The following is a 26302-nucleotide window of genomic DNA, read 5'->3' as shown; positions in this document are numbered from 1 at the left end:
GTTTCATAGGTAGCCCTGCCTTTGATGGGATAGGTGATGTTTGCGATCAGACTAGAGTAGGTGGTGGTGGTGGTGGTGGTGGTGGGAGGATCCTCCCAGCCTCCTCCTTACCCTACCCAGTCACCACTCCCATCATGCACTGGTGCTGCTGCTTGCAGTGTGGTTACAGTTGCCTTAGACTGCAGTTGTGTGTGTGTGTGTGATGATGATGATGTTTGGTTTGTGGGGCGCTCAACTGCGTGGTTATCAGCGCCCGTACAATTATCCAATCTTTGCTCAGTCCAATTTCGCCACTTTCCTGGATGATGATGAAATGATGAGGACAACACAAACACCCAGTCATCTCGAGGCAGGTGAAAATCCCTGACCCCGCCGGGAATCGAACCCGGGACCCCGGGCTCGGGAAGCGAGAACGCTACCGCGAGACCACGAGCGGCGGACTGTGTGTGTGTGTGTGTGTGTGTGTGTGTGTGTGTGTGTGTGTGTGTGTGTGTGTCATATATTTTTCATGAAGGCCTTATGGGCCAAAAGCTATATTTGGAATAGTCTCCACTAAATGGTGAGTAGGAACATTCCTTTTCATAATATTGTTACTTTCCATCCTAGGTTAGCCATTGTTTGAAATTTGTAAATAATGAACATTTAAATGTAAATTAATGGTTTTAGTTCAGTGATCTAACAAAGCTCTTAGGAAGCTACAATACAATTTTCAAACTGATTGCATGAATAGAATCTCAGTTATGGTCTTTTATTCAAAACTTAGAAATAAATATTTGTAGCAAATACTAATCCTGAGCCCTTAAATAAATTATTCCTTTTCACAATTCTTTTCCTTTGCTCTTGCAAAAGTTCAGATCTCTCCCTACCTAACTATTGCTACAAAGACTTTTTAAAGAAATATTTACATTTTTGGCAAGATCTCTCCATAAATGTATTTTATGCAGTTGCAATAAACAATAAACATTCCTGAATTTACACTGTTACATTTCACTTTCACTGATAATGATGTAAGGCACTTTTGTTACATTTCATTAGCATCAAGAAGTGACGACCAACATCACCACCTCAGATCTTTCAGTCCAAAAGCATGAAACAAAGTCATGATGCCACAAGTGAAAATCAAATATGTATGTCTCGGCATGTTATATGTCTATCTTCAGTGGAATCATACATTTTATTTTAATAACTATTAGATAAAAATAAAGTAACTATGACAATGTCATGAGTGGAATGCAAATAATGGATAGAGTAAGGCAACGATTCACTCTGTAACCTATTTCTGAGAATATTCCTAAGTGATTTTCAGTTAGCCATAGTCAGTTTCCCTACGTACATGTTCTGAATAACAGCATTCGTGCCCACATATTGAATGTTGTTTTGTTCCACTGTTGAAATGAGATGGGTCTTGCAGTACTACATTTTATAACAATTCCTATAGGCCATTCTTTTTGAATGTTGTACATTTGACTACCAGGGAAACTTCTTTGTTTATTCCCTGTAATTGTCACAAAAATGAAGTGTCTACTGAATGACAAAAACAAACATTTTTCTTGCACCAGGTACACCTTACAAAAGAAAAGTTGTTGCAGTCAGGCACTTCAAAGTAACCACTAGTTTTGTTTACACAGAACTGGGATGGAGTCAGAAATGGTCCCGGCCGTTGTTCTGCATACTGTGCTGCATACCAACATACTTGATCAAATTCACAAAGCGTGGTGAAGAAAACTGGTAATGCACAAATGACTGAAGCTTCAGAATAATGTTCCACTGATAAGCTTGAAATGAGAGAGCGGTATTGGAAATTATGTTGTCCGATAATTTCCTGAAAAATGCTTTCCACTGGCGAAAAAAATACTTTATCAAGAGGCTGAATCACACTAGTAGTTCCAGATGGAATCCACATTACATCTACAGATTTTTTGTCACCCTCCACAAAAACAGAGGTGGTGTTATGTCCAGACCATGAATTCAGTAAAGGCAATGAATTAGTTTCTGCAGCAGGTAGGAATACGTTTTGAATGAAATGTTGAAAATTATTTTTTTCCCGTTTTTCCAGATTTTGATATGTCAATTACAAGATTTTTGTGAATAAACAATCCATTTTTTAATTTTTTACCCTAATTTGCCTTACAGTTCTTGAAGACAGATATATAGCTGCAGAAAGAATAAACCACTCGTACTTATCACTGGCATTATCGTATACGAATGTGTCATTGCATTCACTGATTGGGCAACTGACTCAGTCTTTTTTTTTTTTTCACCCTGAAATGATTAAGTGCGGTGTGCACTCAGTTCTTTCACAAAACCTGACTGATTAGTGTTATAAACAGCAGTTGTGGGGACAACAGCAAGTTTCATCTTTATGTCGGCTATGAATTTCTCTAATGCACTGTCTATCACTGGCAGATGCTCAACACATTTACATAACATAAACTTGGTAATTTTGCAAATACCTATTCTGTATGATTTCTTGAACTTGTCTAACCAGGTCGATGAAGCCTGGAAATTAGCAATGTTCATGGCAGATGCAATTCAGAGAGCCCAGTCTCGCAGATCTCCATCAGTAACAGTGCATAGCCTATCATGAGCAGTTCTAAATCTTTCATTCAGATGGTTTCAGGTTTCCGTTTGGCGCATATTACTTTCTTCGTGTAATTCATTCTTCCATTTGTACAGTTCACACTCCAATTTTAGGAAACTAAAATGCCTTTGCACACTGCGTAACTTCAATAGCTTTTTTTCCTCCTTTGTCTAACCAATATTTCCGGCCTTTTCTTTGTTGCTGAAAGCTGTTGCAATATGTGTGTGTGCGGTTTTTGTCTTGGAAGGTATTCTTCTTCAGAACTGTTACTGGCACAACTGACACTGTCTGAACCACAGTTCATGGAGTCATCACAGTTACTTCCTATTTCTTCTAATGTATCCACAATTTCAAACAAAATGTCAATATCATTCGAATGAATGCCAAGGAAATCAGCTAACAAATGACACATATGCACGTCCTCAGGAGAAGTAGATGATTTCGGCTGGAAACCACGTTCTTCATATTTCATCATTGCCAAGTTGAGAACATTAATAGGATTCCACATTACTGTGAAACTGGAAGAAAAAGGTACTATTAGCAGGCACGCCTTACGAAAGCACAATAAATATTAATTCAACTTTATCTGTATTGTCAATACAATTCATAACCAGAACAACGATTAGCATGAGAGACGTAAAAGTAGGTACCTTAGGTGTTGTGAAACAACTCAAATCACTTAAGAAAGGCAAGTCTTCCGGTCCAGATGGTATACCAATCAGGTTCCTTTCAGAGTATGCAGAGACAATAGCGCCTTTCTTAGCAATCATATACAACCGCTCACTTGACAAAATGTCTGTTCCTAAAGACTGGAAAGTAGCACAGGTCACACCAATATTCAAGAAAGGAAATAGGAGTAATCCATTTAATTACAGACTTATATCACTGACCTCAATTTCCAGTAGGATTCTGGAACATATACTGTACTCTAACATAATGAATCACCTTGAAGAAAATAACTTATTGATACATAACCAACACAGATTCAGACAATATCGTTCTTGTGCAAAACAGCTAGCTCTTTATTCCCATGAAGTAATGAGGGCTGTCGGCAAGGGATCTTAGATCAATTCCATATTCCTAGATTTCCAGAAGGCTTTTGATACTGTGCCTCACAAGCGACTATTTGGAAAGTTACAGCATCTTTGTTTTTTATATATATTTTTCCCACGTGGAATGTTTCCCTCTATTATATTCATATTATTAATCAAATTGCATGCATATGGAGTATCGTCTCAGTTGTGTGACTGGATTCGTGATTTCTTCCCAGAGAGGTCACAGTTCGTAGTGACAGACAGTAAATCATTTAGTTGAACAGCAGTGATATCTGGCGTTCCGCAAGGTAGTGTCGTAGGCCCTCTGCTGTTCCTGATTTACATAAATGATCTAGGTGATAATTTGAGCAGACCCCTTAGATTGTTTGCAGATGACACTGTAATTTACAGTCTAGTAAAATCATCAGACGATCAATTCCAATTACAAAATGATCTAGAGAGAATTTCTGTATGGTGTGAAAAGTTGCAATTGGTATTAAACAAATAAGTGCGAGGTCATCCACATGGGTGCTAAAAGAAATCCAATAAATTTTTGGGTTCACGATAAATCGCACAAATCAAAGGGCTGTCAATTTAACTAAGTACCTAGGAATTACAATTACGAGCAACTTAAATTGGAAAGACTACATAGATAATATTGTGGGGAAGGCGAAACAGGCTGTGCTTTGTTGGTAGAACACTTAGAAGATGCGACAAACCACTAGAGAGACAGCCTACATTACACTTGTCTGTCCTTTGCTGGAATATTGCTGCATGGGATCCTTACCAGGCAGGATTGACAGAGGACATAAAAAAAGTGCAAAGAAGGGCAGCTCGTTTTGCGTTATCGTGCAATAGGGGTGAGAGTGTCACTGATATGATACGCAAGTTGAGGTGGCGCCATGATACGTCTTGTAGGCGATGATGTCTCTGTCGACGAAACTTTCCAGTCCTGAAACGTTTGGAACACCTGTCCCACCTCGTACAATAGCTACTGTCAGCCATCCATTGCCATGCGTAAATGTGTCGTTAATGTCGATGCTGCAGTTCAGTTTACATCCACAGAACACTGCGGGTCCATCTAGAAGCGAGTGTGCAGCAACAGATTTTATTGTATTCTTCTTTTTGTCTGCCGCTGAAGTTGTCATTTCCACATCTTCAATGGTCTTATATATTGTATGTCTTGCACGACGACGTAGTCTTCTGTAGCGCATGCTGGCGGCGTTCAATGCAGTTGCCTGTGCGACAGCAGCAGCGCGTATGAGCCGCTGGCGCGGGAACGCTCGCTTATGTAAGCGCGCGATAAGCGCTCAGTAGCGGCCGCTGTAGCAACTCGTCCCAACGTGTTATCAGCCCCGTGTTAAATAGCCTGCACAACTCGGCGGCTCGGCCCTAGTAACTTTAAGGGCCGAGCCTACTGCTGGCGCGGTGACGCAATCGCGCGGTTGCGCAACCAGCGATGATGCTACTTGCTGCAGCATACTCTATGCGCTGCAGGGGGGGGGCTGCGCCCCCCCCCGACCCCCCCTGCCAACAATGTGCAGAGGTGGGACAGGTGTTCCAAACGTTTCAGGACTGGAAAGTTTCGTCGACAGAGACATCATCGCCTACAAGACGTATCATGTTACCGAAAATGCAAATAAAGACTTTGGCAAATCCACATATATGTCACCCTCACCATTCTTCCTGTATACACGTAATAGACGTAAGATATCTGTAAATGAAACAGTATTTATATGGTGTAAGGGAAAAGGTGTGTGTGAATATGTTAAATTTGTTGGTGATTGTACATTGTATTTTCATAAATAAATTGATCTGTAGCGTAGCCCTGAATACGAGGTTAGGTTGGGAGGTTTTTTTTGGCAGGGGGGGTCAGGGGGGGGGGGGCGCAGCCCCCCCCCCCCTGCAGCGCATAGAGTATGCCGCAGCAAGTAGCATCATCGCTGGCGGCGCGCGGCCGCTGGTTGCGCAACCGCGCGATTGCGTCACCGCACCAGCAGTAGGCTCGGCCCTTAAAATTACTAGGGCCGAGCCGCCGAGTTGTGCAGGCTATTTAACACGGGGCTGATAACGCGTTGGGACGAGTTGCTACAGCGGCCGCTACTGAGCGCTTATCGCGCGCTTACATAAGAGAGCGTTCCCGCGCCAGCGGCTCATACGCGCTGCTGCTGTCGCACAGGCAACTGCATTGAACGCCGCCAGCATGCGCTACAGAAGACTACGTCGTTGTGCAAGACATACAATGTATAAGACCATTGAAGGTGTGGAAATGACAACTTCAGCATCTACACCTTTTCCCTTACACCATATAAATACAGTTTCAATTACAGATATCTTACGTCTATTACGTGTATACAGGAAGAATGGTGAGGGTGACATATATGTGGATTTGCCAAAGTCTTTATTTGCATTTTCCGTAACATGATACGTCTTGTAGGCGATGATGTCTCTGTCGACGAAACTTTCCAGTCCTGAAACGTTTGGAACACCTGTCCCACCTTGTACAATGGCTACTGTCAGCCATCCATTGCCATGCGTAAATGTGTCGTTAATGTTGATGCTGCAGTTCAGTTTACATCCACAGAACACTGCGGGTCCATCTAGAAGCGAGTGTGCAGCAACAGATTTTATTGTATTCTTCTTTTTGTCTGCCGCTGAAGTTGTCATTTCCACATCTTCAATGGTCTTATATATTGTATGTCATGCACGACGACGTAGTCTTCTGTAGCGCATGCTGGCGGCGTTCAATGCAGTTGCCTGTGCGACAGCAGCAGCGCGTATAAGCCGCTGGCGCGGGAACGCTCGCATCTTGTAGGCGATGATGTCTCTGTCGACGAAACTTTTCAGTCCTGAAACGTGAACACCTGTCCCACCTTGTACAATGGCTACTGTCAGCCATCCATTGCCATGCGTAAATGTGTCGTTAATGTCGATGTTGCAGTTCAGTTTACATCCACAGAACACTGCGGGTCCATCTAGAAGCGAGTGTGCAGCAACAGATTTTATTGTATTCTTCTTTTTGTCTGCCGCTGAAGTTGTCATTTCCACATCTTCAATGGTCTTATATATTGTATGCTCGGCCGCACAGTTACACGTAACTGCACAGTTGCTGCAGCACCAGTAGGGATCTACATTTCTACAGATGCCCGGCACACTACAAATTTGGCAATTTTCAGCTACTTTTTTTAATACTTTCATTGCCTCTTAGCAGCTAAAATTCTAACAGTGCATTTCTTTCATTGTATTCTTCCTGTGTAAAAACTTTGAAGATCAGTTTCCACATAGTCTTATTGGACCATTCCCTTGTCAGTGGTACACAAAAGTGGACTGCATTGAACGCCGCCAGCATGCGTTACAGAAGACTACGTCGTCGAGCAAGACATACAATATACAAGACCATTGAAGATGTGGAAATGACAACTTCAGCGGCAGACAAAAAGAAGAATACAATAAAATCTGTTGCTGCACACTCGCTTCAAGATGGACCCGCAGTGTTCTCTGGATGTAAACTGAACTTCAGCATCGACATTAACGACACATTTACGCATGGCAATGGATGGCTGACAGTAGCCACGCCAGCGGCTCATACGCGCTGCTGCTGTCGCACAGGCAACTGCATTGAACGGCACCAGCATGCGCTACAGAAGGCTACGTCGTCGTGCAAGACATACAATACATGCGCGCGTGTGTGTGTGTGTGTGTGTGTGTGTGTGTACGCGGGTGCGCGCGTGCGCGCATGCGTGAGTGCGCATCTAGTTGCACATGCACAGTTGCTGCAGCACCAGTAGGGATCTACATTTCTACAGATGCCGGCACACTACAAATTTGGCAATTTTCAGCTACGTTTTTTAATACTTTCATTGCCTCTTAGCAGCTAAAATTCTAACAGTGCATTTCTTTCGTTGTATTCTTCCTGTGTAAAAACTTTCAAGATCAGATTCCACATAGTCTTATTGGACCATTCCCTTGTCAGTGGTACACAAAAGTGGTTGCAAACACATCTAATTATGAAGTTATTGGTAACTTGCACAGCTTGTAATTTACATAAAACAATGGAAAATCCAGGATGAAATAACAACATTGTGAAAAGGATAGATCACTACTCAATACATAGAAGAGACACTGGGTTGCAGACAAGCAAAACAAAAAGACAGCTCTACATCTGAGCTTTTAGCCAAAGGGCCCCCTCCTGAAGCAGAAAACACACACACACACACACACACACACACACACACACACACACACACTGTTTCTGGTTGCTGACTAGTCCAGTCTCAGCAGCCAGAGATGGTGGCCATGTGTGACAGTTGAGGTCATGTGTGTGAGTTGCACTCGTGTGAATGTGTGTGGGTTTTCTTCTCCAGAAGGTCTTTTGGTCAAAAGCTCAAATGAATAGCTTTTTGCTGTTGTTGTTGGGCCTCTGCCTATCTGCAACTCGACTTCGTCTCTATATGACAAACAGCAATCTATTTTCTTTTTTTGTAATTTAAATACTTACTCATAATATTGCGATTCAACACGAAATGGAATGAATCCGCCAAATGAGAAGAGAAGTGGAAAGTGAATTGAAGATCAAGATTTTTTGGGAGAGTTCTGAGATGGTTTGGTGCAACTGTAAAAAAGCTACTTACAAAATACTAGGGTGACCAATTCTAGAACACAACTTGTAAACAAGCAAGATGGAACATCAACTTGTTTCAGTACCAACCCTGACAGTAACGTGTTTTTTCTTTAATTTTTCATGTTTTACAAAGAACATATAAGGTAATTACCCAAAATAGGTAATTTCATTTTCAGGCCTTGTTTCACCAAAACTAATTGTTCAAGATATAGTTTCTGTCACTAATAATGATAGTGTATTAAATTGCATGGAAATAATTTGCATAAAGAAATTTTCATAATTTAAGATGCTTTACAAACACATGGAGATTTGCAGTGAGGTGTGACTGAAGTTATATTTCCTCAGTTTAGAGCTCTCATCCTCCTCCTCTTAGTCAATATCTTACTTTTTCCAAAAATTTACTATTTAAAATTTTATTCATAAATAAAATTATTGTATTCTACAACGTTCCACTCTTAATCAAAGATTATTTGCACAATTCAGTCCCATATTTCTATAGCCATGATTTTTCAGATTTCAAAAATGCCCACTTTCACTGGGAAAACTTCTTAGTTTGATGTTTATTAGATCAAACACATTTAGCCATTTTTGGCAGTATTCGTGAACCCGAGAAGAAGTATACATAACACATAGTTCTACAATTTTGTCAATTTTCCAGATATCCAACCCATAATCAATCTTATAATTTCATGTCACCTAATTTTGTTCTTTTTCCTACTGTAAGCCTGAATATAATGACAAATTTTAATTATTATTCCTACATACTTCTATAATTAGTTGCACAGGACAGTGCTTCAGTCAGCCTGTAGTTCAAATTCATTCTATCAACAGCTTTGTGACATTATATTAATAACTCACAATTGCAACAAATCAAAATTTGCAATGGATTTGTTAGCTAAGTGGAGTCCCATAGTGAAATTTTACATTACTATTCAAACCATTGACAGTAACATAATTAGCCTGGCGATATCACGTGTTAAATGAACATTATGCAACTAGTGTGTGGAAGAAGAATTTACATGCACCATATCGGTATAACCGTGTTCTAATCTGCTACCTATGACATGTGATATGGTTTGTTGATGAGTGTAGCTTATGTATTTGCTGTAATTATTGAAACTCACAAGTGTTAGAAAGCTGATTATCACAAAAATAAAGGTGTGTTACCAGAAATGTGATTGAGATTGAAAGCTACATGCTGAAGTTTAGTGTAAGTTATTTAGCGAACATCAATCCAACCACTTAACAGTAGTGTGAACTAAACCACTGATGTGATACGAGACCACTGAAGGCCAACAACCAGATAATGTAAGTTATTTACTCTTGTGTTTGAAGTCTTTGTCGAGTAACCCTGACACGAGGCGTTTATGGAAAGTGTGATAGATTGTAATAAAGAAGCTCAGGAAACATAATGGGAATCGTCTGACTATAGGCAATGTTGTTATTATGAAGCACATTGAGGGGGAGAACAAATTAAACCTGCTATTTTTAAAATTATAAAACATAACTACTGCACAAACTAACAAACCCATATGTCCTTTATTAAATAAAAAAATGTTGAGTTAATGAAGAAGTTGGTATCACTTATTTCTGACACTTTATGTTAAGTTTAGTCTTGGTCAATGCACTTCAATCAGAGGTCCCCTTTCACTCCTACAAGCTGTGGTGAATGGAAACAGTATTCTCAAACTTTTTTCTGATAATAATGAATTCTTGCCAGAAACCGTTCTCCACAACATTGAAAGTTCCATTACATCAAATATATTTTCGGTAGATTGTCTTCACTTTGACTGGAATTCCAGTATCTCAGAACATTTCGCCATTTACAGTAAGCAGTCCTAGAACTCAGATATTTATTCATCAATTTTCCAACTAAGGACAACAGTAGTCTAAAAATGAGCCACTTCCCCACTTCCATTGATGAGCATTATAAGTTCTAGCAAAATTGAGATACCCTCCACTTTACTTTTGCATTCATAAAATTCCCATTTGTTAGGAAATCTGGCAACTTTATCTTGTCTCTTAAAATATTCACTGCACAAAGGGTGTTAAAAAAGTTTTGCACAGCTGTCTCCAATTTTTTTATTTTTTGCAGGAGAATGCAATATTTTGTGAACATACTTGGAACATTTAGCTATAAGTTGGTGTATAAAAGTATTTTCTTTTATTTACAGGTTAGCTATAACGGACCGTGAAGTACATGTCAGGTTGCGACAACAGTCGGTGATGGAGTTCCACTTCAAGGCCGGCAATGACTCTGCCACATCAATTCACAGGAAGTTGCTCCCTGTTTATGGTTGGATTAAAAGAGGGGTAAAGGATCAAACTATAAGGTCATCAGTCCTTTGTTCTGAATAAAACAATGCCACATGAGTGAGAATAAAACAAACGAAACTGACAACTCAAAACGGAATGAAAGGAAAAATCACAAGAACGATGAAGGGTAACAAACATGTAAATGGACAAAAGGGGACAAGAAAACCAAGGACATGCGCTAAACCGTAGATCAAATACACTCCTGGAAATTGAAATAAGAACACCGTGAATTCATTGTCCCAGGAAGGGGAAACTTTATTGACACATTCCTGGGGTCAGATACATCACATGATCACACTGACAGAACCACAGGCACATAGACACAGGCAACAGAGCATGCACAATGTTGGCACTAGTACAGTGTATATCCACCTTTCGCAGCAATGCAGGCTGCTATTCTCCCATGGAGACGATCGTAGAGATGCTGGATGTAGTCCTGTGGAACGGCTTGCCATGCCATTTCCACCTGGCGCCTCAGTTGGACCAGCGTTCGTGCTGGACGTGCAGACCGCGTGAGACGACGCTTCATCCAGTCCCAAACATGCTCAATGGGGGACAGATCCGGAGATCTTGCTGGCCAGGGTAGTTGACTTACACCTTCTAGAGCACGTTGGGTGGCACGGGATACATGCGTACGTGCATTGCCCTGTTGGAACAGCAAGTTCCCTTGCCGGTCTAGGAATGGTAGAACGATGGGTTCGATGACGGTTTGGATGTACCGTGCACTATTCAGTGTCCCCTCGACGATCACCAGTGGTGTACGGCCAGTGTAGGAGATCGCTCCCCACACCATGATGCCGGGTGTTGGCCCTGTGTGCCTCGGTCATATGCAGTCCTGACTGTGGCGCTCACCTGCACGGCGCCAAACACGCATACGACCATCATTGACACCAAGGCAGAAGCGACTCTCATCGCTGAAGACGACACGTCTCCATTCGTCCCTCCATTCACGCCTGTCGCGACACCACTGAAGGCGGGCTGCATGATGTTGGGGCGTGAGCGGAAGACGGCCTAACGGTGTGCGGGACCGTAGCCCAGCTTCATGGAGACGGTTGCGAATGGTCCTCGCCGATACCCCAGGAGCAACAGTGTCCCTAATTTGCTGGGAAGTGGCGGTGCGGTCCCCTACGGCACTGCGTAGGATCCTACGGTCTTGGCGTGCATCCATGCGTCGCTGCGGTCCGGTCCCAGGTCGACGGGCACGTGCACCTTCCGCCGACCACTGGCGACAACATCGATGTACTGTGGAGACCTCACGCCCCACGTGTTAAGCAATTCGGCGGTACGTCCACCCGGCCTCCCGCATGCCCACTATACGCCCTCGCTCAAAGTCCGTCAACTGCACATACGGTTCACGTCCACGCTGTTGCGGCATGCTACCAGTGTTAAAGACTGCGATGGAGCTCCGTATGCCACGGCAAACTGGCTGATACTGACGGCGGCAGTGCACAAATGCTGCGCAGCTAGCGCCATTCGACGGCCAACACCGCGGTTCCTGGTGTGTCCGCTGTGCCGTGTGTGTGATCATTGCTTGTACAGCCCTCTCGCAGTGTCCGGAGCAAGTATGGTGGGTCTGACACACCGGTGTCAATGTGTTCTTTTTTCCATTTCCAGGAGTGTAGTAAAACCCTCCTTCATGAATAAAATGTAAAACTAAATCAGCCGATGTGGCGTTGCCACATCAAATTAGCGGCAACAAGTCCAGCAACCCAAGATTTTATTGGTGGGCAGTCAAAGTGGGACAGTGCACCAGAATATGGGCCATTGTCAACTGGGCATTGCACCGACACTCAGGCGGGTCTGCACGGTGCAGGAGGTAACTGTGGGTTGCCCAAGCATGGCCAATGTGGAGCCAGCAGAGGACAACTGATTCCCTGTGAGAGACCTGCATGGAAGCCTTCCACACATTCGTAGTCTCCTTAATGACATGCAGTTTGTTGTGTGTACTGCTATGCCATTCCATCTCCCGAACCCAAAAAACCCTATAGCGTAAATCAGAACACAGGTCAGGTTCAGAGATGCCCATCTCCAGAAGCAGCTCCCACATAGCCTGTTTGGCCAGCTTGTCGGCAAGTTCGTTGCCTGGGATACCAACATGTCCTGGGTTCCACACAAACGCCACTGAATGACGGGACTGGTCCAGTGCATAGATGGACTCCTGGATGGATGCTACCAAAGGATGGTGAGGGTAGCACTGGCCGATAGGTTGTAGGCTGCTCAAGGAGTCAGTACACAGAAGTGAGTCCCTGGGACATGAACGGATATACTGAAGCGCACAGGAGGTGGCCACCAGCTCTGCAGTGAGTACACTGCAGTCACCGGGCAAGGAATGCTGTTCAAAATGGCCTCTGTGGACGTAGGGGAAGCCAACACGACCATCAGCCATCGAGCCATCAGTGAAAACCATTTCAGAGCCCCTGAACACATCAAGAATCGAGAGGAAATGACAGTGGAGAGCAACAGGAGTAACTGAGTCCTCAGGGTCATGCAAAAGGTCCAGACAAATCTGCAGCCTAGGTGTACTCCATGGAGGTTTATGTGGACGGACCTGAATGGGAGGTGGTAAAGGAAAGGACTCCAGTTCAGACAGAAGGGATCACACACGAACCGCAATCGTTAGCCCTGATCTGGGCCTGGGCCACCGATGCAGGAGATGAACTGCCACGGGTGGAAAAAGGAGGAGGTAATACAGATGCTCAGGAGAACTACAAATGTGTGCAATGTATCTGGTGAGCAGTTGTGCATGTTGGATCCGCAATGGTGAAACTTTGGCCTCCACTAGGACACTGGTCACTGGACTCATTCTAAAAGCTCCCGCTGCTAGGCGAACACCACAGTGATGGACTGGGTAGATCACATGCAATGCTGAGGGCGCCACCAAACCATAAACCAGACTCCCACAGTCAAGGCGGGATTGAACAAGGACTTCGTAGAGCTGCAGCAGATAGAGCGATCTGCATCCCAGTTGGTGTTGCTCAAGCAGCACAGGGTACTCAGGTGCTGCCAGCACTTCTGTTTAAGCTAATGAACGTGAGGCAGCCAAGTCAATAGGTCACCGAAAACCAGTCCTAAGAATCAATACGTCTCCACTGCAGTGAGTGGATCATCATGAAGGTAAAGTTCTGGTTCCGGATGAACTGTACGATGCTGACAGAAGTGCATGACACATGACTTAGGGACCGAAAACTGGAAGCCATGGCGGGAGTCCATGACTGAGCCCTGAGGATGGCTCCCTGTGGGTGCCGCTCAACAACACCAGTACTGGTGGAGCAGTAAGAAATATAGAAGTTACCGGCATACAGAGAGGGTGAGATGGACAGTCCTACAGCTGCTGCTAGACTTTTAATGGCCACTAAAAATAGTGATACACTCAATACAGAGACCTGTGGGACCCCATTCTCCTGGATATGGGGGAAGTATGGGAGGCACCAACTTGGAAAGGAAAGTACCAAGCTACAGGAAATTGTGGATAAAAATTGGGAGCAGCCCTCAGAGACCCCACCCGTATGATGTGGCAAGGATATGATGTTGCCAGGTGGTGTCATACGCTTTGTGTACATAAAAAAGAGACAGCAAAAAGGTGTTGGTGTCTGGAAAAGGCTGTTCAGATGGCAGACTCATGGGACACAAGATTATCAGTGGTAGAGTGCCCATGGTGGAAGCTGCCCTGAGATGGAGCCCATAGGCCAAATGACTCCACGACCCAACCCAACCGCCGACACACCATATGTTCCAGTAGCTTACAAACAACGTTGATGAGGCTGATGGGCCGATAGCTATCCACATCAAGCTTTTTTTTTACTGGGTATGAGCACCAGAACGATGGTGCTCTCCCACCACCGTGATGGAAAGACGCCGTCACACGGGATCTGGTTGAAGATGACGAGGAGATGGCGCTTGTAGTCAGACAAGAGATGTTTAATCATCTGACTGTGGATCTGATCTGACCCAGGAGCTGTGTTGACGCAATGTGCAAACGCAATGAGGAGCTCACACTCCGTAAATGGGGTGTTATAGGGTTCACTGTGGGGTGTAGTGAATGAGAGGACTTTCCTTTCCATCTGCCATTTGAGGGTGTGAAAGGCTGGGGGTAGTTCTCCAATAGAGGATTGAGCATAGTGCTCAGCAAAGTGCTTGGCAATCGCATTAGCGTCGGTACATAGCACGCCATTGATGGTAATGCCAAGGACACCTGTTGGGGTCTGGTACCCAAAAAGACATCTGATCTTTGTCCAGACTTGGGAGAGTGACACATGGCACCCAATGGTCGACACTTACCTGTCCCAACACTGTTTCCGTCGTTTTATAAGCTGGCGTACACGGGCACGGAGCCGCTTAAAGGCTATCAGATGCTCTAGGGAAGGATGTCACTTAAGTCGCTGTAGAGCTCGCCGACGCTCTTTAATTGCCTCAATGACTTCTAGCGACCACCAAGGGACTGTCGCCAGGGGCCCCTAAACAGTGATGGATTGCATTTTCTGCCGCAGAAACAATTGTGGTAGTCACCTGCTCAACAATCACATTGATGTTACCATGTGGGGGAGAGTCAACGGTGGCATCAGAGGTGAAAGTTTCCCAGTCTGCCTTGTTTAAAGCCCATATGGGCAGGCGTCCATGGGCCTGATGCCGGGGCAGTGACAGGAAGATGGTCACTACCACTCAGGTCATCATGTGCTCTCCAGTGGATAGATGGGAGAAGTCCTGGGCTGCAAATTGATAAATCAATGGCCGAGTAACTACCTAGAGCCACACTGAAATGAAATATTTAAGAGGCAGAGGTTGAGTTGTGACAGTAAATTTTTGACATCTCTGCCTCGGCCAGTAAGCACGGTGCCACCCCACAAGGGGTTATGGGCATTAAAATCTCCCAAGAGTACAAAAGGTTTTGGGAGTTGGTCAATTAGTGCAGCTAATACATTCAGGGGTACTGGACCATCTGGAGGAAGATATACATTGCAGACAGTTATTTCCTGCATTGTCCGTATTCTGACAGCCACAGCTTCAAGAGGGGTTTGAAGGGGCACAGTTTCACTACAGACTGAGTTTATGACGTAAACGCAAACTCCACATTGCACTGCCGGAACCAGGTTTCCTGGAGGGCAATGCCGAAAGCAGGTGTAAAGCTTAACAGTTGCCGTAACTGAGCCAAGCAGTGGAAGAAAACACCACAATTCCACTGGAGGATGACATCATGCGACTGGAAAGGCATGGAGCATTCAATGATGCAGTTTAAGCCTCAGGGTCGCCTGCTGCCACCGACTTTTTGCCTGAGCAGTCTATATTCATTGTGTCTGGGGTCCAGCGAGATCCAGGTCCTCAGCAGATGCCAGAATCTCCACCCCATCATCAGACACAGAGCTTGTAGGTAGTGGTAGTGTGGGTGCCACCACAAGTTCCTTGTTCTTGGGAGTATTTTTTTCCCCCGATTTCTTGCGCTGTTCCTTGGGTTTACCTGGCTGGGAGGACTTCACAGAATCAGTCTCCGGGGCTGAGGATGCCCTACGACCACCTGCTTTTGGGCTCTTCAGCCACTGGCAGGTGTTATCTTTCCCACTAACAGAAACCTGGGAAGGAAGTGACCCAAGGGACCCCTTCCTAGTGAGAAGAGCCAAAGAAGCCTTACGCTTCTCTGGGTCAGAAGTAGGGACTGAAATCTCCGATGGTTGGGGGGGGATTGCTTCCAAAGTAGGTGGTGTGGTGCGGGAGCAACAGGGAGGGAAGTGCTCCCCACCATCAAGGGGGCAGGTGTGGTCTCCCTGTTCTGACAAGGGAACCTCACCATCGCACCCCCCTCAGATTTAGTTATAAGTTGGCACAGTGGATAGACCTTGAAAAACTGAACACAGTCAATCGAGAAAACAGGGAGAAGTTGTGTGGAACTATGAAAAAAATAAGCAAAATATACAAACTGAGTAGTCCATGTGCAAGATAGACAACATCAAGGATAGTGTGAGCTCAGGAGTGCCGTGGTCCAGTGGTTAGCGTGAGCAGCTGCGGGACGAGAGGTCCTTGGTTCAAGTCTTCCCTCGAGTGAAAAATTTTCTTTCTTTCTTTTCGCAAAGTTATGATCTGTCCGTTCATTCATTGACGTCTCTGTTCACTGTAATACGTTTAGTGTCTGTGTTTTGCGACCGCACCGCAAAACCGTGCGATTAGTAGACGATAGGACGTGCCTCTCCAATGGAAACCGAAAACATTTTATCGCAAGGTCATAGGTCAACCGATTCCTCCACAGGAAAAACACCTCTGATATCTTCTATATGACACTGGTGACGGCATGTGCGTCACATGACAGGAATATCTTGTAGACCCACCTAACTTGTATGCTTGGCAAATGCGTAAAAAGATTCTTCTACCTTGCCTGATTTAGGTTTTCTTGTGGATGTGATAATCACTGCCAAAAAAGCGATGAAAACACATGAGTTTGTCACATAAACTGCAACAAATGAATGCAACAGTTTCAGTCACACAGTTTTCCCTGTGCTCTGTCAAAACATGTTTTTAACGTTTTCAAATTTTTCTGTGTGTAGACCATCAAATCCTGCATATGTCCAAGCAAATCTGAACGTGTCCTGGAATTTTGGAGAGCTAAGTTGATTATGAGTGAGTGCTGAACTTTGATAATTGACACACGATCACGTAAACAATATTGCTCTGTGTACCTGTGCAGCTCCGCAAAATAATTGTCTGAAAATAAAAAATTAAACTTTCCACTCGAGGGAAGACTTGAACCAAGGACCTCTCGTTCCGCAGCTGCTCATGCTAACCACGGGACCACGGCACTCCTGACCTCACACTATCCTTGATGTTGCCTATCTTGCGCATGGACTACTCAGTTTGTATATTTTGCTCATTTTTTTCATAGCTCCATACAACTTCTTCCTGTTTTCTCAAGTGATCTGTGTTCAGTTTTTCAAGGCCTATCCACTGTGCCAATTTATAACTAAATATGAGGGGGGTGCGATGGGGAGGTTCCCTTGTGAGAGGCGACAGGAACTCGAGGAACTGATGGGGTGACAAGAGGAAGACCGCACTGCAGTTCTTTCTCTAAATCCTCGCACAAACGAAAAAATGGCCTACATCGAGATAAGTGTCCAAGGAATAGAAAATCAACTGAAATCACTCAACAGAGGAAAGTCCACTGGACCTGACAGGCTACCAATTCGATTCTACACAGAGTACGCGAAAAAACTTGCCCCCCCTTCTAACAGTCGTGTACCGCAAGTCTCTAGAGTAACGGAAGGTTCCAAATGTTTTGAAAAGAGCACAGGTAGTCCCAATCTTCAAGAAGGATTGTTGAGCAGATGCGCAAAACTATAGACATATATCTCTGACATCGATCTGTTGTAGAATTTTAGAATGTTTTTCGCTCGCGTATCATGTCATTTCTGGAAACCCAAACTCTACTCTGTAGGTATCAACATGGATTCCAGAAACAGCGATTGTGTGAGACCCAATTCACTTTATTTGTTCATGAAACCCAGAAAATATTAGTTACAGGCTCCCAGGTACATGCCATTTTCCTTGACTTCCGGAAGGCGTTCAATACAGTTCTGCACTGTCGCCTCATAAACAAAGTAAGAGCATACGGAATATCAGACCAGCTGTGTGGCTGGACTGAAGAGTTTTTAGCGAACATAACACAGCATGCTGTTCTCAATGGAGAGATGTCTACAGACGTTAAAGTAACCTCTGGCGTGCCACAGGGGAGTGTTATGGGACCATTGCTTTTCACAATATATATAAAAGACCTAGCAGATACTGTCGGAAGTTCCATGCGGCTTTTCGCGGATGGTGCCGTAGTATACAGAGAAGTTGCAGCATTAGAAAATTGCAGCGAAATACACAGAGATCTGCAGCGGATAGGCACTGACCCTTAAGATAGACAAATGTAATGTATTGAGAATACATAGAAAGAGGGATCCTTTTTGTATGATTATATGATAGCGGAACAAACACTGTTAGCAGTTACTTCTGTAAAATATCTGGGAGTATGCGTACGGAACAATTTGAAGTGGAATGATCATATAAAATTAATTGTTGGCAAGGCAGGTGCAAGGTTGAGACTCATTGGGAGGGTCCTTAGAAAATGTAGTCCATCAACACAGGAGGTGGCTTACAAAACACTCGTTCAACCTATACTTGAGTATTGCTCATCAGTGTGGGATCCGTAGCAGGTCGGGTTGACAGAGGAGATAGAGAAGATCCAAAGAAGAGTGGCGTGTTTCGTCACAAGGTTATTTGGTAAGTGCGATAGCATTACGGAGCTGTTTAGCAAACTCAAGTGGCAGACTCTGCAAGAGAGGCGCTCTGCATCGCGGCGTAGCTTGCTGTCCCGGTTTCGAGAAGGTGCATTTCTGGATGAGGTATCGAATATATTGCTTCTCCCTACTTATACCTCCCGAGGAGATCACGAATGTAAAATTAGAGAGATTAGAGTGCACACGGAGGCTTTCCGGCAGTCGTTCTTCCAGCGAACCATACGACTGGAACAGGAAAGGGAGGTAAAGACAGTGGCATGTTAAGTGCCCTCCGCCACACACCATTGGGTGGCTTGCAGAGTATAAATGTAGATGTAGACAACTGTTATTGCAACAAAAACAGTTGCATATGAAGAGGTCATAGCCACAGGATGTACGCACTTAAATTTCCTCTTAGCCTCAGTATAGGTCGGTCAGTCTAGGGTCTTATAGTCCATGCGTTTCCTCTCTTCCTGTAAAATCCTGCAGTCTGGCGAGCAAGGTGAATGATGCTCTCCGCAGTTGACACAGAGGTGGGGCACATGGAGTATTGGGATGCGATGGACATCCACAATCTCGAAAGGTGTGGTTGGAAGTACAGCAGGAAGACATACGGCCGAACTTCCAGCACTTAAAGCACAGCATGGGGGGAGGGATATATGGTTTGACAACACAGCAGTAGACCTTCACCTTGACCTTCTCAGGTAATGTGTCACCCTTGAAGGCCAAGATGAAGGCACTGGTGGCAACCTGGTTATCCCTCGGACCCCGATGGACGTGCCGGACGAAATGAACACCTTGCCACTATCGACTGGTGCACAGCTCGTCGTCACACTGCAAAAGCAGGTCCCTGTGGAATATAATACCCTGGACCATATTTAAGATCTTGTGAGGTGTGATGGTAACAGAAACATCCCCCAACTTGCCACAAGTGCGTAATGCCTGTGACTGGGCAGAGGATGCTGTTTTTATCAAAACTGACCCAGAGCGCATTTTGGACAAGCCCTGCACCTCCCAAAACTTGTGCTCCAAATGTTCCACAAAAAACTAAGGCTTCATGGACATGAAAGATTCCCCATTAACTCTCGTACATACAAGGTACTGGGTGAATAGGCTTCACTGCCATCCTTAGCCTGGCATTCCTCCCATGGTGTGGCCAGGGAAGGGAATGACTTGAGGTCATATTTCTTGGCACTGAAGTTAGCCTTTACCCGCTTAGAAACTGCTGGCGGTGGACCACCAGCAAGAGATGATGAACTATACTTTATGGCGTGTCGTCCACCCTGATGCCACCAACTCCTACCAGGGGCCCTCCCCACGGGTGCCACCCAGCCACAGCAAAGACCACCTGGCAGGATGGCCATTGCTGGGCATCCCGATACCCCAGGGTGATGGGCATCTACTCAACATACGTGGGGAGTTGACGGCGCAGGCATCTGCAGAGCAATCCCTGTGTTGTCAGGGGGCTAGAACCAGCAGGGTACATGGCGGCCCCACCAAAACTGACTGGCTACCATGCTTGATATGAGGTGCAAAGAAGTCCATGGTCATCGTCAGCACAGATAGTGACAGTGCATAGGAATGGTGGAAAATGCACCCAGGATGGTGTCCTCGCCCAAGAGATGGAGAATGGGCAGGATTGCAATGCGACAACAAGAAAGTGGGCTAAAGATCTCAATGCATGACGGACGCGATGCACCATGTAAGGCACCCTTCCACAATTGGCTCGCTCTTCGGGAAAATTTTGAAAATTGGAGGTCAAACCCTACAGGGGACCACCACATAAAGGCTGAAACATGTGAGACTCCTTTTAGTCGCCTCTTATGACAGGCAGGAATACCTCAGGCCTATTCTAACCCCCGGACCCGCAGGGGAGCTCCCTGTTTATCCAGCGGTGGTTGCTGAGGTTTAAAGTAGGTGATTTCTCTTTACTGGACTATCCACGATGCGGTAGACCATCAACACCAGTGAGTGATGTAAATGAGGAGACCATTGATCAAATTATCCAAAATGACAGATGTGTGATGACACGACAGCTTGCTGAAATGACTTGTTTGTCATTGGGTAGTGTAGTATCAGTAGTACAGTCACTAGGGTACAGAAAAATCTAGGTGCCTATATTATTGACAAGAGAAATGAAAATGATGAGGAAGAATGTGTTCGAGGGTCTCATTAAGAACTTTACTGAAGAGTGGAAACAGTGTTTTGACAGCATCATTACCCTGAAACACGGTTGTTTTTGTTCGATCCTGAGAGCAAAACCCAATCCATGGAGTGGTGTTATCCGGGTTCCCCTCAGAAGAAGAAACCAAGACTTTCACGAACAGCAGGCCGAAAGGTGATGGCCTCCTTCTTCTGGGATCAGTGTGCTGTCATTTTCATTTTCATTGACTTCTTGGAACCTGACTCGAATTATCACATGATGCTTAGGGAATTACATTAGGAAATGAGACACTTAAAGTAGTAGATGAGTTTTGCTATTTGGGAAGCAAAACAACTTATGATGGTCAAAGTAGGGAGGATATAAAATGTAGACTGGCAATGACAAGAAAAGCATTTCTGAAGAGGAGAAATGTGTTAACATCGAGTGTAGAGTTAAGTGTCAGGAAGTCGTTTCTGAAAGTATTTGTATGGGGTGTAGCCTCATATGGAAGTGAAACATGGATGACGAACATTTTAGACAAGACGAGAAGAGAAGCTATTGAAATGTAGTGGTACAGAAGAACACTGAAGGTTAGATGCGTAGATTATGTAACTAATGAGGAGGTACTGAATAGAATTGGGGAGAACAGAAACTTGTGGTACAATCTGACTAAAAGAAGGGATCAGTTGGTAGGACACATTCTGAGGCATCAAGAGATCACCAATTTAGTACTGTAGGGAAGTGTGGGGGTTAAAAAGAGTAGGGGAAGACCAAGAGATGAATACAATAAGCATATTCAGAAGGATGTAGGTTGCAGTAGTTACTCGGAGATGAAGAGGCTTGCGCAGGATAGGGTGGCATGGAGAGCTGCATCAAACCAGACTTTGGTCTGAAGACCTCAACAACAAAACTTCCCAGCAGATTAAAACTGTGTGCCAAACTGGAATTGGAATGTAGCTCTTACTTTTTGCAAGCAATGCTCTCAACGACTGAGCTGTCTAACTGGGAGTTTCAAAACAGCACACACACTGCAGAATGAGAGATGCATTCAGTACGAAAAAATTTGTGTTATTTTGGTTAGTTCAGCTGGCGAACAAATGACTGACAAAATAATGACAAGTGAGAGAACAATTTGGTGAAACCACTGTACAAACCATGCCAAGTGGCCAGTTTCAGTATGCAATAGCCATTGCCAACTATACACAAATTTCAAATAGTGCTGTTTATCGTTTAGTTCTGTAAGACGGGGCTGCTGTTGCATAGTGGCATGAGCTAAACACTGTATCTGCTGAACACTATTTAAATACTAGTATACTAGTTGAGTACCAGTATTGCAGCATATGTATGTATTTCAATTATATTAGTCCATATCACCCCCCCCCCCCCCAAGTGCTCTCTCTCTCTCTCTCTCTCTCTCTCTCTCTCTCCACTTCCTCTGGCCTTCTCTCGGTCTGTCTCTTAATCAAATGCTTTTTATTCTTCACTCACCTAGGGGGTAATTAACCTGCAGTCGAGAACCACTGCTCTATGCTATGGGCTAGAGAACCAGTACTCAAGGCAGAAGATGCTACATTTCTACTACCTTTATTATACTACTTGCATATGAATAGTGAGAATAAAATGACAGAGATTAGCATTGTTGCACAAACATACATGAATGAAATGACAGTGAGTGAATAATATTGGTAGAAAGAACCATCCACCATGAACTGCACAGTTCCTTGCAGAGTGTATTTGTCAATATGTCAGCTAACTCCTAAGTATTAATCTCCCATCCTGTTAAACTTTGTTTTCAATCTGTCAATGTGTCCCTAATGAGACTGTCACTATTTACAAACTAGTACACTGGTTGCATGTCATAATGTCTACTACTCTGACAATCTCATTACCAAAATTCTGAATAATTTGGTTCAGTCACAAACTTTCCTAAATCCTGTAGTCATTTGTTCAACAAACAGTGAAAGACCGTCTTTCTTGAATAAATAGCTTCAGTTCCAAAAATTCAAAAAGCAATTTTTACTGATTATCAACTCAATAAAATACAAAATGAGGAAGTAATGATATTTCTATCATGAGGCAACACAGTGAACAGTTTTTACTGCAATGAAAACAAAAATCTCTTTCAATATTTTTGTGGAAAAAAGCAAGGTTACATTACCTGTTATTCCCAGGTATATTCCCATTTTGATATAGCTTTCTGCTTCTTCGAAAGTTCCAGAAAAACAGTGTATAACAACAGAAGGCAGGTTTTCCTTATACTTTTCCAATATTTTGATTAAATCTTTATGAGCATCCCTTTCATGCAGTAACAGGGGTTTACGCAATTCACATGCCAGTGCAACCTGAAGAATGAAATACTGTTAAATGCAAAATATATGAAACATATGGAGTTATTCCTTTTCTATGCAGAAAATCAATATTGCTAATTGACAGGTGCACACACTGTTCAATAGAAACACAAACATACACATGAAATTCAAGCTTTCGCAACAAACTGTTGCCTCATCAGGAAAGAGGGAAGGAGAGGGAAAGATGAAAGGATGTGGGTTTTAAGGGAGAGGGTAAGGGAGTCATTCCAATCCCGGGAGCAGAAAGACTTACCTTAGGGGGAAAGAAGGGGTATACACTCGCACACACATACATATCCATCCGCACATACACAGACACAAGCAGACATTTGTCAACGTGAGGCAACAGTTTGTTGCGAAAGCTTGAATTTCATGTGTCTGTTTGTGTTTGTTTGTGTGTCTATCGACCTGCCAGCACTTTCATTCGGTAAGTCACATCATCTGTGTAACTATGTCTGAACAATTAAAATGTGACGTATCAATGGTTTTTTTAGTACAACATATATAGCAAAATGACTAGAAAGATGATGTATAATATTCCATATTAAACATTACAATTGTGCTTGAGGTGTCACACTGAAGCCAGTAATCTAAGAGAAAGCCAAACACATCTAGACAGTCATAAGTGTAAATTCGTGACTTTATGGGTAAGTGTTGGAGAAAGGGTGTAAGTCCTGAGATTATCTCCTTTATCTACAAGAAAATAAAACTGTAATGCAATTCAGAGAAAAGTGATGGCATACCACCTCCTAGAAATCAATTCAATTGTTCAAACCAAGCTTTAAGTTAATGACTAAACTTATTTAATATCACCATGAAAAATTATTTTAACAGATTCTGTGTGCAGCCAGAAAATATTTCTGCTGTAACCCATCCCTGACAGTTCCTTTTCTGAATATTTTCACCAACCACCTTAATACTCTTGTCAGTGATCAAGTCCATTCAGGTACAGGAACAAAAAATAAGTTTTGGAAAGATCTTTCATGTGCAGCAACATGTACACTGAAAAGGTCATAAAGGAAACAAGATATCAGAGGACATTCCAAGATCATTAAAATTTCATGAACCATACTAATATGCATAATTCTGGTTAAAGTACACATTCATATGTACAAATCCCCAAACAAATAGGCCTCTACCTGATATTAAGGTTTTCATTGTGGTTTTTGGGATGTAAATTTTGCTTTGAGTACTAATACTGTATTATGTCATGTTTGGTACTTTAATATGGCATAATGCCATATGTGCTAGAAAATGAAAAAGTGCACTTGAAATGCAGCAAACACTCGAAACTAGCAGTAGTGTGGAATTAAACACTTCATTTCAAATAAATTGACTGCCTCACTGGACAAGATCACTAAAAGCCAAATTTCTTTAGCAAACCGACAAAAATAACTTCATTGTTCTTGACCGTCAGAAAGTAGGAACTAAAATAAAATCTGAAACTAATGACATATTTCAGTTTTCCGTAATTATGTGAATGTATTTAATCATTTAATTCACTTGATAGCTTCCAGTCACAGAAATCTGTTTTGTCCTTATTTGAAGTGAGAGCAGTAAACGAAGAGGAAACAGCAAAATCACTAAATGTAAACATGGGTCACGTGGAGTTCACCCACCTCCTCACTACAGCATAAAGTGCTCTGTGCATCAGCTCCGGATCTACGATATTTCCGAGCTGGGGCAATACTAGATAGTGGCATCAGCTAAACAGACTACATTAGGGCTGTTTATTGTATCATTTTAACCTATCTCTAGCATTTTAATGCCCCCACCCGCAATTTTTGTGTACCACAATGTAGTGTTTAAAATGAAGAGAAATATTTCGTCAATACTTAAGTTGATGAGCCTGGGGAAATGGCAATACATTTAAGAAGACTAGTCCTGTCTGAGTGAATGGCAACCTTGTGAAGTCCATGAATTCTGAAGGCATGTAGTAATTCAAGCCTGTCTTTCTGTTGAATCTATGTTGGACCATGCACGAATTTAAACGTTATTTACATTTTTAGATTAGTGAAATATAATTGCTATAATTTAAACTATTTCAATGTGCAAATTGTCTTTGATTACCCTACCACAAGTGCGCACTATGAACAGTTTTGTGAACATAAAATGTGCAAGGTATGCAAAATTTTAAATTGCTACCACAAGCCAAGATGGAAAGTATAAAGGAGAATTTGTTGTACTCCAAATGAATCCCAAGCGATAGCAGGGAATACCGAACTGCGAGAAGCAGTTACTAATGCAACTCTTCTTATAAAAACTATTATTTGAACTGTAGTGATACAAGTTTTTAGAATAAAAAAACTTAACAACAATGGGACAACACAGCATTCTGGATTTCATTATGTTCGAAAAATAATGATGATTTTTGTATTTTGGAAAGAATTTTTATTTATTCTTCTACATTAACATTATCCACTACCAAATAATTCCCATTAGATATTATACACTTATATCAACACTTTCTCCAATACCTGAAACACTTTTGGAGAGATATTTTAGTTCTCTCAATGTTTTTTTTTAATTATTATTTTTTTAATCTCACCTATGCTTGTAAAACGATATTCCTTTAAGATTTCTTTACTTCTTGGTGATGGAAAAGTTACACAGGAGCATGTCTTACAAATATGGAGCCTAGGGCATGAATATAATATTGTTTTGGTGAAAAATCCATGAACAAGCAACACATATGAGCAGGTTCATTATTGTGGTGCAAAAGTCATGAATTGTTTCAGCAAAAATTTGGGCTTTTTTATGGATAGTTTCACACAAATGGTACTTAATTTTTTAAGTTCTACTTCTTACTGACTGTTCAACTTTATGGCAAGAATGTATGGTGCACAATGCCACTGAAATCAAGGAACATAGTAAATATAAGTTTCAATATTCCTTTCACACATTTCATACCTAAAACATCTGAAAAAATGTCATGGAACAAACTAATAGATATGTCACTGTCACCACCACCACCACCACCACCACCACCACCACCACCACCAACAGCAACAACAACAGT

The 26302-nt window shown here is 43.1% G+C and overlaps 1 protein-coding gene across 1 annotated transcript in view; it reads right to left on the bottom strand.

The window, feature by feature from the left end:
* LOC124609885 (3'-5' ssDNA/RNA exonuclease TatD) overlaps positions 1-26302 on the bottom strand; it is a 62410-nt gene that overhangs the window by 7390 nt on the left and 28718 nt on the right. Inside the window, exon 4 of the mRNA XM_047140110.1 lies at positions 23094-23277. Within this exon, the coding sequence (XP_046996066.1) occupies positions 23094-23277 (184 nt within the window). The remainder of the gene's footprint in view (positions 1-23093; positions 23278-26302) is intronic.

The sequence above is a fragment of the Schistocerca americana genome, chromosome 1, assembly GCF_021461395.2.
Source record: "Schistocerca americana isolate TAMUIC-IGC-003095 chromosome 1, iqSchAmer2.1, whole genome shotgun sequence".
NCBI classification, from domain to species: domain Eukaryota; kingdom Metazoa; phylum Arthropoda; class Insecta; order Orthoptera; family Acrididae; genus Schistocerca; species Schistocerca americana.
This window is presented reverse-complemented; position numbering and strand designations above follow the sequence as displayed.